This window comes from Gorilla gorilla, chromosome 2, assembly GCF_029281585.2.
Source record: "Gorilla gorilla gorilla isolate KB3781 chromosome 2, NHGRI_mGorGor1-v2.1_pri, whole genome shotgun sequence".
NCBI lineage: Eukaryota > Metazoa > Chordata > Mammalia > Primates > Hominidae > Gorilla > Gorilla gorilla.
Window position 1 is genome coordinate 143640406 of NC_086017.1, and position 12592 is coordinate 143652997.

The 12592-nt window shown below is 36.0% G+C and overlaps 1 protein-coding gene across 2 annotated transcripts in view; it reads left to right on the forward strand.

Moving 5' to 3' along the window:
- DNAJC13 (DnaJ heat shock protein family (Hsp40) member C13) overlaps positions 1 to 12592 on the forward strand; it is a 125522-nt gene that overhangs the window by 47054 nt on the left and 65876 nt on the right. For both annotated transcript variants that reach the window (XR_008678520.2, XM_031009469.3), the window contains exons 16-21: positions 3859 to 3915; positions 5083 to 5204; positions 7380 to 7455; positions 7684 to 7779; positions 8556 to 8699; positions 12233 to 12315. Coding sequence is in view for 1 of the 2 variants with exons in the window: in XM_031009469.3 (XP_030865329.3) it covers positions 3859 to 3915; positions 5083 to 5204; positions 7380 to 7455; positions 7684 to 7779; positions 8556 to 8699; positions 12233 to 12315 (578 nt within the window). In the remaining variant the exon portion in view is untranslated. The remainder of the gene's footprint in view (positions 1 to 3858; positions 3916 to 5082; positions 5205 to 7379; positions 7456 to 7683; positions 7780 to 8555; positions 8700 to 12232; positions 12316 to 12592) is intronic.

A 12592-nucleotide genomic window follows, 5' to 3' on the forward strand; every position in this document is an offset into this window, starting at 1 on the left:
GCTCTTGCTTTTCTAGTTCTTTTAATTGTGATGTTAGGGTGTCAATTTTGGATATTTTCTGCTTTCTCTTGTGGGCATTTAGTGCTATAAATTTCCCTCTACACACTGCTTTGAATGCATCCCAGAGATTCTGGTATGTTGTGTCTTTGTTCTCATTGGTTTCAAAGAACATCTTTATTTCTGCCTTCATTTCGTTATGTACCCAGTAGTCATTCAGGAGCAGGTTGTTCAGTTTCCATGTAGTTGAGCGGCTTTGAGTGAGATTTTTAATCCTGAGTTCTAGTTTGATTGCACTGTGGTCTGAGAGATAGTTTGTTATAATTTCTGTTCTTTTACATTTGCTGAGGAGAGCTTTACTTCCAAGTATGTGGTCAATTTTGGAATAGGTGTGGTGTGGTGCTGAAAAAAATGCATATTCTGTTGATTTGGGGTGGAGAGTTCTGTAGATGTCTATTAGGTCTGCTTGGTGCAGAGCTGAGTTCAATTCCTGGATATCCTTGTTGACTTTCTGTCTCGTTGATCTGTCTAATGTTGACAGTGGGGTGTTAAAGTCTCCCATTATTAATGTGTGGGTGTCTAAGTCTCTTTGTAGGTCACTCAGGACTTGCTTTATGAATCTGGGTGCTCCTGTATTGGGTGCATATATATTTAGGATAGTTAGCTCCTCTTGTTGAATTGATCCCTTTACCATTATGTAATGGCCTTCTTTGTCTCTTTTGATCTTTGTTGGTTTAAAGTCTGTTTTATCAGAGACTAGGATTGCAACCCCTGCCTTTTTTTGTTTTCCATTTGCTTGGTAGATCTTCCTCCATCCTTTTATTTTGAGCCTATGTGTGTCTCTGCACATGAGATGGGTTTCCTGAATACAGCACACTGATGGGTCTTGACTCTTTATCCAACTTGCCAGTCTGTGTCTTTTAATTGGAGCATTTAGTCCATTTACATTTAAAGTTAATATTGTTATGTGTGAATTTGATCCTGTCATTATGATGTTAGCTGGTGATTTTGCTCATTAGTTGATGCAGTTTCTTCCTAGTCTCGATGGTCTTTACATTTTGGCATAATTTTGCAGCAGCTGGTACCGGTTGTTCCTTTCCATGTTTAGCGCTTCCTTCAGGAGCTCTTTTAGGGCAGGCCTGGTGGTGACAAAATCTCTCAGCATTTGCTTGTCTGTAAAGTATTTTATTCCTCCTTCACTTATGAAGCTTAGTTTGGCTGGATATGAAATTCTGGGTTGAAAATTCTTTTCTTTAAGAATGTTGAATATTGGCCCCCACTCTCTTCTGGCTTGTAGGGTTTCTGCCGAGAAATCCGCTGTTAGTCTGATGGGCTTCCCTTTGAGGGTAACCCGACCTTTCTCTCTGGCTGCCCTTAACATTTTTTCCTTCATTTCAACTTTGGTGAATCTGACAATTATGTGTCTTGGAGTTGCTCTTCTTGAGGAGTATCTTTGTGGCGTTCTCTGTATTTCCTGAATCTGAATGTTGGCCTGCCTTGCTAGATTGGGGAAATTCTCCTGGATAATATCCTGCAGAGTGTTTTCCAACTTGGTTCCATTCTCCGCATCACTTTCAGGTACACCCATCAGACGTAGATTTGGTCTTTTCACATAGTCCCATATTTCTTGGAGGCTTTGCTCATTTCTTTTTATTCTTTTTTCTCTAGACTTCCCTTCTTGCTTCATTTCATTCATTTCATCTTCCATTGCTGATACCCTTTCTTCCAGTTGATCGCATCAGCTCCTGAGGCTTCTGCATTCTTCACGTAGTTCTCGAGCCTTGGTTTTCAGCTCCATCAGCTCCTTTAAGCACTTCTCTGTATTGGTTATTCTAGTTATACATTCTTCTAAATTTTTTTCAAAGTTTTCAACTTCTTTGCCTTTGGTTTGAATGTCCTCCCGTAGCTCAGAGTAATTTGATCATCTGAAGCCTTCTTCTCTCAGCTCGTCAAAATCATTCTCCATCCAGCTTTGTTCCGTTGCTGGTGAGGAACTGCGTTCCTTTGGAGGAGGAGAAGTGCTCTGCGTTTTAGTTTCCAGTTTTTCTGTTCTGTTTTTTCCCCATCTTTGTGGTTTTATCTACTTTTGGTCTTTGATGATGGTGATGTACAGATGGGTTTTCAGTGTGGATGTCCTTTCTGTTTGTTAGTTTTCCTTCTAATAGACAAGACCCTCAGCTGCAGGTCTGTTGGAATACCCTGCCGTGTGAGGTGTCAGTGTGCCCCTGCTGGGTGGTGCCTCCCAGTTAGGCTGCTCGGGGGTCAGGGGTCAGGGACCCACTTGAGGAGGCAGTCTGCCCGTTCTCAGATCTCCAGCTGCGTGCTGGGAGAACCACTGCTCTCTTCAAAGCTGTCAGACAGGGACACTTAAGTCTGCAGAGGTTACTGCTGTCTTTTTGTTTGTCTGTGCCCTGCCCCCAGAGGTGGAGCCTACAGAGGCAGGCAAGCCTCCTTGAGCTGTGGTGGGCTCCACCCAGTTCGAGCTTCCCGGCTGCTTTGTTTACCTAAGCAAGCCTGGGCAATGGCGGGCGCCCCTACCCCAGCCTCGCTGCCGCCTTGCAGTTTGATCTCAGACTGCTGCGCTAGCAATCAGCGAGATTCCGTGGGCGTAGGACCTTCCGAGCCAGATGTGGGATATAGTCTCGTGGTGCGCCGTTTTTTAAGCCGGTCTGAAAAGCGCAATATTCGGGTGGGAGTGACCCGATCTTCCAGGTGCGTCCGTCACCCCTTTCTTTGACTCGGAAAGGGAACTCCCTGACCCCTTGCGCTTCCCAGGTGAGGCAATGCCTCGCCCTGCTTCAGCTCGCGCACGGTGCGCGCACCCACTGGCCTGCGCCCACTGTCTGGCACTCCCTAGTGAGATGAACCCGGTACCTCAGATGGAAATGCAGAAATCACCCGTCTTCTGCGTCGCTCACGCTGGGAGCTGTAGACCAGAGCTGTTCCTATTCTGCCATCTTGGCTCCTCCCCCCGAGTGTACAGATTTCTTGCTGTTTCATGTAGAGTCCCGTTGATGGGTGTTGACTGCTGTTTTGACACTCTGCCCATTTTCTATATCTTGCTTTTTTATTTTATTTTATTTTATTTATTTTTTGAGGTGAAGGTCTTGTTCTGTTGCCCAGACTGGAGTGCGGTGATGCAATCACAGCTCACTGCAGCCTCAGCCTCCCAGGCTCAAGTAATCTTCCCACCTCAGTTGCTGAGTAGCTGGGACCACAGGCACATGCTACCAAACCCGGCTAATTTATTTATTTATTTATTTGTTTTGTAGAGACGGGGTCTCCCTTTGTTGCCCAGGCTGTTCTCATGCCCCTGAGCTTAAGCGATCCTCCTGCCTCAGCCTCCCAAAGTGCTGGGATTACAAACATGACCCACCACACCTGGCCTCCATTTTAGTAGTGAAAAACTCATTTTTCTTTGGTAGGCCCAAAGTTCTCTTTTCTTTACAAATTCCCAAATGATAAAATGAGCTTTAGCAGGGCTCTTCATAAACACTGGAAAACATTTGTTATTTTATACAGTACTATAGTACTTATTAGATACATGTATGTATATATGATGTTTATATTTTTATTATTTTAGTATCATTGATATGTATCATTCAAATAATTATAATTATTCAAATAAATGCCTTCTGTTTCCTACTAATGTAAATTCTTTGTTTATGTGTCTGTATCTCCAAGGCTATATTGTGAAAATACCTAAAATATTTAACCAAACTGACTTTGAGATGTATCCTTTACTAATTTTATGGCTTATACCTTGTGTAAAAATGTATACCCTTCTTAAGAGTAACAGCTAAATGTGTTGGAATAAAATTCTTTTTTATTTTTTGATACTTTTTTCCCCTCACTTTAAAGCATCCTTCCATGGCAATAATAAAAGGAGCTGGGTTGGTTATGAAGGCAATAATAGAGGTGAGAGAACAATTTTGAAATTTTAACCTTACTTGAATGTTGATAGGCTGTTTTAATTGAAGTTGACAATATTGCGTTTCAGTCTTTTTGGGAAATAAACATTTCTCTGGGTAAGAAAAGTAATTTTAAATCTTTATTATAAATTAGTTTTAAACTTGTTACAGAAATAATCCTCAATAATAAAAGTTTTAATTTCATAGTGAAGTTGTAGAGCAAATAAGTCTGTTACTGCATTATTTGTTTATTTTACTTAATTAAAAGTTAGCATTCTATCTGTTGCTCTTTTTTGGAAGGATAATGTTGACTGTTGAAGTCTTGAGATACTGAGACTGTATAGAAATCTATTGATGGAGTTAGTTCATACCAAAATGATGCCAAGTAAGAAAGGCAACAAAAAGTTCTTGCTAAAGCATATTTGTAATTGAGCTCTAGAGATTGGAGCATGATCTTGTCGAAGATACTGCTTCTTTAAGATAGTTGCTTTATGCTTCTATATTTTTTAAAAGGTTGTGGCTATGAATGTCTGTTGCATACTATGATGATTACAATGACATCAGTCTAAATGGCTTTTGAGTTCTTGTATTTTGTTGTGATAGAAGCAATTTGAATACAATTGAAGAAGTCTCCTTTTACCAAAAAATTTATTTATTGTGCATAAGTATAGCACACAATTAATCACAGAATTAGTATGCCCTTAAGTAGCTGTAAATATATATAGGCATTGAACTGAATAGAACATCAAAGTTTATTTGCATTTTTAGTGTGCATATACAGCCAAAGGCTAATTTTCTCCCTTTAGCTAATGGGTTCTTTGCTCAGTGTTAGCTTCCAAAGTGCCCATCTTTTACAGAGCTTGCGATAGCCAAGCCTCTCCTTTTTGTTGGCAGCTATACACAGAGGGAGTGAACCTAGTTTTAATATTAAGTTTAGCAAAGCATAGTTTATGAGGTAAATTTGTCTGGAAACATCTCAACCTTATTCCAAAGGTTTAAAAATTACCTGTGCTACTACTCACCTATTTTTTTTTGGGTGATTAGAAGATGCATTTTAAACTTCTATTACATACTGAATGTTTTTTTCATTTAAATATGTAAAATTAGTTTTTTAAAGTTTGGTTAGCTTGTTCTGGATTGCCACCTTAGGGATCATCTTACCCTTTTTCCAAAGGAAGGTGATAAAGAAATTGCTACAAAAATGCAGGAGCTTGCCCTAAGTGAAGGTGCCTTACCTCGACACTTGCATACTGCGATGTTTACAATAAGCTCAGATCAAAGGATGCTTACAAATAGGTAGGTGATTTAATTCAATTTGCTGTAAATTAACTTCCTGTCTAGAGAATTGATTCAGATGTTACATAAAACGAAATGTGTTTGTATTACACAAATAATACATTTTCTTTTGATCCACCTAGTTCTTTTCCTTTCCTTACAGAAGGATTTTGCCCAAGTGATCACTGTCCCTGCCTATGGAAAACCTGGAGGGAAACACTGTTTACTTTTTTTCCCCGACCTATTATCAGGCCCTGACACCATAGTCATGGGACCAATATGGAAAAGGGTACTTAAAAGCTAATGGAACTAGAACCACATGCTCAGGCCTTTTCTCCTTATATTCCTGTGACCATCTTGCATGCACATGACCCCATGGGAAAACCTCACATAGTTGATTTTTAAATATCTTTGGTCAAATACTCTACTTTAAAAACCACAGAAAACCTTACATATCCAGCCTAAACTAGACTTAACCTAAATCTCTTGTAATTAAATGATTCCCTTTTTCCTGATAGTCATTCAAATACAAACACATAAATTTATTCACTTATTCCACACTACATGAATTCCAGCCCTTTTTAACCCTCTTTGTGGTTTCTAACATGTGACCCTTTGAGCTATCTTAAGCATACTATATTATGACTCATATTAGTAAAAACAATATCATAAATAGTTTTAATTTTATTTTTGACTTTTTAAATAATAGCATAAGTTGCTGAGTTAAACGTTTAGTTTGTTACAATACTGTACATTTTCTTTGTCATCTATGTGCAGTTATTATATGTCATGGTATGCTGCCTTGCCAGGGATTTTTTTTTTACTGTTTATACTATTAGAAGAAACTACCTCCCTCACTTGTGTTAAGAACAAAACTAGTCTTAGAGGATAAAGATAAGAGGGATGTTTTCCTAGTATTGTCTTATTAGCAGTGCTAGACACCATCTTTCATTAGAGACTATTGATAGCTTATTCCATTAACCCCCTCCCCATGTTAAATGCTTGCTTGTTGTGTTTCTCTTCAGTATAGTTAACCAGTTAAATTCCCTACTGTGATCAATTAGTGTATTAGGGAAGCATTTTAATTTGGAGAAAATTCCAAAAGGTTAGTAATATTTGAATTACACTGTTAAAGATCTGTCAATGTATAATAGAAATATCACTCTATTTGCATTGCTTTATCTTTTACAAATTGCTGTTATAAAATGTTATCTCTTGTCCCTAACTAAAGCCTTTTTAGGAGTCACTGATATGATAACCTACCAAATGCCAGTGAAGGAAATTACAAGTATAATTACTTCAATATGTTAGCTTTCAAATTGGCACAGGAATGAACAGTTTTAGTGGCGTTCACTTTCTGGTGACAAAGTATATTTTGGGTTTTGCAGTTAAATTTTGTTCTTCAGTAATGTAACATATATAAAACATATGTTTGTAGGTGGTTATTTGGTTATTTCCCTCATAGATTTCATGACCATTCTTATAGCTATGGTAATTGAATCCCCACCAAAGCACAGAAGGGTCACTGGTGAGTAAAATAGGGTTTCTGCTTATGAGGAGCTTTCAGTTAAGGTGACAGGTGTTGAATGGGGATTAAAATTAGTAAATGACTAAACCATAGATTGAACTTGGATGTTAGATTTTTACTTTGAATTAAAATATACTTTTATAGCTTTTAAGTGAGATGAGTTGAATAATTTGCTATAAGTGGTTTAGGTCTTTGCCCAAACTCTAGAAGTGAAAATAATTTTCTCTCTGATCTTGCCAAAACGGTAATATTAGAACAGTTGTTGACTTCTGCTTGTTCAGAATTCCAAAAAATGCCAGGATGCCATTGTCCCTATATTAGTAGGACTGGTTAAACAAATTAATTGTGTCATCAAGTCTAATTGCTTTTGTTGTTTTTTTCTTCCTTTAAGTGGGATTAAAAACCTACTTTTTTCCTGTTCAGGTTTATTGAAAATGAGTGTATGTTTATTAGGAAAACATTTTAATTTTTAGAAAATTCCAAAATATTAGTAATATTTGAATTATAACTCTCTACATTAAATTTTTTAATAACTATTTTTAACATCGGAATGATTTTTTTACTGTAGCCGTATTTTTTATAATTATGTGATATTTTGTTCTTAAAAATTCCTTTCTGTTCTAGCTGAGATAAAGCAGCAAACCTTTCTCAACGTCTGCTTTTTTCAGACAGCTAAGTAGACATTTAGTGGGACTCTGGACAGCTGATAATGCAACTGCAACAAACTTGTTGAAACGCATTTTGGTAAGTCAGTTGAGAAATTAGGTTATATACTGCCTAATAAAATTTAATTGAACAAGTTATCTGTACTGTTAAAAGGGGATGGTTTGTTTTTTATTGAAAAGTTATTTATCATAGGAGTTACCATAAAGTTTTACCCTCAATAGCTAAGCCACAGTATTAATTTATTTGGGTTTTTAAGGCTAAATTTTCTTTTTCACATTGTTTTGAAAATGGATTTTGTGTTTTTAGCCGCCAGGCTTGCTGGCATACTTGGAAAGCTCAGATCTCGTACCTGAGAAGGATGCTGATCGGATGCATGTTAGAGACAATGTGAAAATAGCAATGGTAAATATGACTGTCCCAAGTGTGCCTTTTTTAGGAGTAAGGGTACTGTTATATATATGTCTTTTTTTGAAACACGTTAAAAATTTTAGAAACAAAGAATTCATTGCATTGAATAGTAATACTTAACTATTGATATCTTTCTTGAGGTAAAATTTACATCCCATAATATTCATCTTTTTAAGGTATACAATTAAATAATTTGTGGTATATTTACAGAGTTGTGCAGCTATCACCACAAATTAATGTTATGAATAGTGGTCATTTTATTCTATGTTTTGTTTCTCTAATTCAACTTATTGGTACGTTCTGGAGTACCAGTAAGTGTGTAAATATGGTATTTTGCACATATGAGATTGATAAATGTTGTTGGTAAAAACGGCCAACCATGAAAAAAGTTATAGGTAGGGTTTTTTTCCTTACAAGATCTATGTTAATTATAAGGTTGGGCCATCCATGGAAAAATTAAACATCTTTATGATACACTACTATAATAATTTCTTACGTGTATTCTTTTTCTGTCTTCACTCCTTCTCTGTCTGCACCCAGCTCCCACTTGCATCTTGCCACCCCTCATAAAAGAATCATCTTGAAACCTAAGTAGAAAAGTTAGTTTCTTGGATAAAAAGTATAATTGTAGAAGTTTTCAGTTTGTTTCTTCACTGAACCATAACATCCAGCATTTACCTTATAAAATAGATAGAATGGCTCAGCTTTACATAGAGTTTTAAAATAAATTTGCAAACAGGCATGTAATGGATTTCAACGTTATTTTACAGGATCAGTATGGAAAATTTAATAAAGTTCCAGAGTGGCAAAGACTAGCTGGAAAAGCTGCTAAAGAAGTTGAAAAATTTGCCAAAGAAAAAGTGGATCTTGTATTGATGCACTGGAGGGATAGGATGGGCATTGCTCAAAAAGAGGTAAAAATAAAATTTGCTTCCAAATTCCTAGCACTTCTGTGTGTCCTAGTCTACTTTAGTTCCTGCTGTTCACAGAGATGGTATTGATACATTTCTTGCTGAATACCTGAAGCTTAAAAATGAATGGTACCTAATTTCTTTCTTTTTTATTTTGTTTATTTATTTATTTATTTTGAGACAGAGCCTTGCTCTGTCACACAGGCTGGAGTGCAGTGGAGCGATCTTGTCTCACTGCAAGCTCCGCCTCCTGGGTTCACGCCATTCTCCTGCCTCAGCCTCCTGAGTAGCTGGGACTACAGGCACCCGCCACCACGCCCGGCTAATTTTTTGTATTTTTAGTAGAGATGGGGTTTCACCGTGTTAGCCAGGATGGTCTCGATCTCCTGACCTTGTGATCCGCCTGCCTCAGCCTCCCAAAGTGCTGGGATTACAGGCGTGAGCCACCGCACCCGGCCAAATGGTACCTAATTTCTAATTCATATTTTTGTATACATTTTCCTTAGTTCATAGTTTTATGAGTTGATGATTAGGTTTTTATTTTGGTATTTAATATAGAATTCCACTCTTAATTTTTCTTCCATTCCAGTTTTTGTTCTTTTTTATTCATATGTATTTATTTTCTTCCCTTCTTCTCTGGACTTTGTTTTGCACCTATAAAAATAAAGGTGCTCTTCCTGTTAGCCTTTTTATTGAGAACTAGCCAGACAAGTGTTTTGGAGATTAAGATTCACATTTTAAATTCAATTTATTGTGCGTACTTAAATTTTGTAATATTTGTTTCTCAAATCAAAGTTAGATCTAAAACAGTTTTAGTCTCATTCTTCAGCATGCAGTGTGTTCTACAGAACCTGATTCAGTAATGCATTCTTCTATCTATAATGGGTTTGGCAGTGGTTGAGTATGAATTGAGATGTCCTGTAGAAGCAGTCTTGATCTCACATACATTCTTTCTCCTTAACCTTCTCCTTATTTATGGTAGCTATTGCCTTATTCAAGGAAAATAACTTTAATATCTTTCTAAAACAAGTGGGTTTCTTATGGATTACCAGAATATGTAAGCATAGCAGAACAAATATTATAGTCTTGTGTATCTATCTGAAATTGGGATCAATGTTCAATTCTTTAGAGCTCCAGAATAATAGATTACTGCTAATTTATATAAGTGATATATTCAATATAAAGAATCATTAGGCTTTCAAGTGACTATGTAGTAAAAGAGAATACTGAACTTTGAGTTGGTTAACTTCTGAGCCTAGTTTCATCACTTGTTAATCCAAGTTACGGTTTTTGGAACCTTACTTTCCTCTTTCATAAATCGGAATAACAATACCTCCCTTCTCTATCTTATAGGGTTTTTTTGATATACAAGCAAAATAATAGTAAAGGCACTATATACATATCTGGTCAGGATAATACTGGTATAGCGTTTGAACAGTTGAAAAATCTACAGATATGAATGATTTTCACAGTTATTAAAAATTACAAGCTCCTGGCTTCAGGTAGTTAAACCGATTTCTAAAATAACAGTTGTTTCAAGCTGTTGAATATAATTATCATACTGTAGATAAGTTTTTGGCATCAGACTTCATATGTAACGTTTATCCAGCATAAGCATGAACACAAAGCTCTAGTCTTAGCTAAAACTATGGATAATAATCTGCTATTTTAAAACAATTGAGAGGGAAAAGAATATTTTTAATATAAAAGTTTTACTGGTTTGTTGGTATCATTTACATGGGGGTATTACTAAAGTTTTGAGCAAATAATGATGCCAGATAAATGTTGGTCAAGAAGATCTTTTGTTTAGCATCAATGGCTTATCCCCTTTCTGCGTGGGTACTGTTTTTAACAGTAATTTCTTTAGGGAACAGCAAATAATCTTTGTGACTATTTTATTAATAGAAACACTAACATCAAAGTTTGGAATGATCTTATGCTGTAGTTAGAGTCTGAAAACTAATCATTGTCAAGATTAACTGGCGATTCTTGAAACAATCTGCATTTCTTATATAGTCAATGTTTATGAAGTCAGTTCCATTTGCAGCTGATGCTCTGTGCTGGATTAGTAGTAACCTTTGGCTAATGCATAAGGTTGCTTTTTCTTTGTTATTTTCAGTTAAGGGATTTGTTTAGCTAGTTAGAGCTGTTAGCCTGAGTCTCCAATTCAGTCACTTAGTTTATGGAGAGCTTTTTGTCCTTTTTCTGTATAGCATTTACATTTTTATTACTCTGGACTGCCAGCCTTTTGTCCTGGCGGGGGGGGGGGGGGGGGGGGGGGGGGATTGAAGAAAGTACTTCTTAATTAGAAAGTTTAAGAAAAGATTTGTCATTAAACCAAATTTTGAATTATTTATATACTTTATTCAAGCCACTTTGCATTAGTTTTCATGATAGTGCACAGAATTAAAATTTGTAGGAAACATTTTCTTATATAACTTTTAGGGTTTATATTTCAAATAATATCTTTTAAAATTTATATTACCTTTTTTCTTTCTATGTCATCTAGTCTGGGGTTTTTTTGCACTTTAATGAAATTACAGACTTCCATGTTTTAATCTACACCACTTTCTACTTTTTGTTTCTATCACAATGAGGATTAGAGTTTTCATATCTGATATATATATATGGGTTTCATTTGGAGCAGAGATTCTTAACCTCTGGTCCATGTACAGACTTTAAGAATTCTTGAAATCTTCTCTTCCAGTTGCAGCCTTAAGTATGTGCCTATCTCTGAAACAGGGGCCATAGCTTTCTTTGAATTCTCAAAGGGTTTATGACTGCCTAAAATTTGAGTCACAGGCTTAGAGAAGCAGGTGCACCTATTTTAGTCTTAAAGTAAAGATAATTTTGCATTGATGTGTAATAGATAAAATTTAGCAGATCTAGGCTCATTCTCTTTTTATTTTCTTTAACTTTTTTTCCTTTTTACGATTAAATTCAGGACAAAAACAATATGGTGAGTGTAAGTTCCTGCTACATGTGTGAAATGCATTAAGCTGCCTGGCATGTGGAGTCATCTTTGATATTCTCTGTTTAATAAATTCAAGTCTTAATTAACTTCACATGTGTTTGAATGTAGACACATTTCTTCTCCATTAGCTATTTCAATTTGTACTTGCTCCTCTTGGCTTTGGTAGCACTTTAACAACCTGTAATCTTTTGCATTTATTGATGTCCCAAGGCTTTTGTGTTAACTGCATGTAAATGTTTGAAACAAGTCACTGTTTTTGACCATTATAAATTTTATTAATCACTGTAAACTTTAACAAAATTTGGTGTTGAAACAGCTTTAGGCTACATGGAAAATACTTGAGTAACTATAGAAATATATGCTGTCAAATTATTATATGTGATATAATTTAATATCCTGTATTTATATTCATGTTTTATAGATTTTATTTATTCCATTAATTTTTGTTTCTGTCAAAATTTGATGAAAGAAATGTTTCTCATCACTTATAAATTGATGATCTTCTGACTAAGCCTATTTGGTAGCCCCAGATTGAGCACTATGAAGTTTTTTTCTGTTCCAGAATATAAATCAGAAGCCAGTGGTTCTTCGAAAGAGAAGACAAAGAATAAAAATAGAAGCAAATTGGGATCTCTTCTATTATAGGTAAACTTTAGGTCTCTTTTCCAATAAAGATTAAATTTAGTATTGCCATGAGAGGCATCATGACACGTTCTTCTTCCCTGAAACTATTGCTTTATGCCACATGTATTTTTATGCCATCAAGTTCAGGAACTATAACTGTTAAGATTGGGGTGACTAGAGATGCTCCTAAAATTAAGGCTTTTCGTAGAGTGATAGTCTGAGGAACTAAAATTACATTAAAGACTTTATTAAGGCTTAGAGATGCTTATTTTAAAAATACTTTATTACAGGCTTAGAA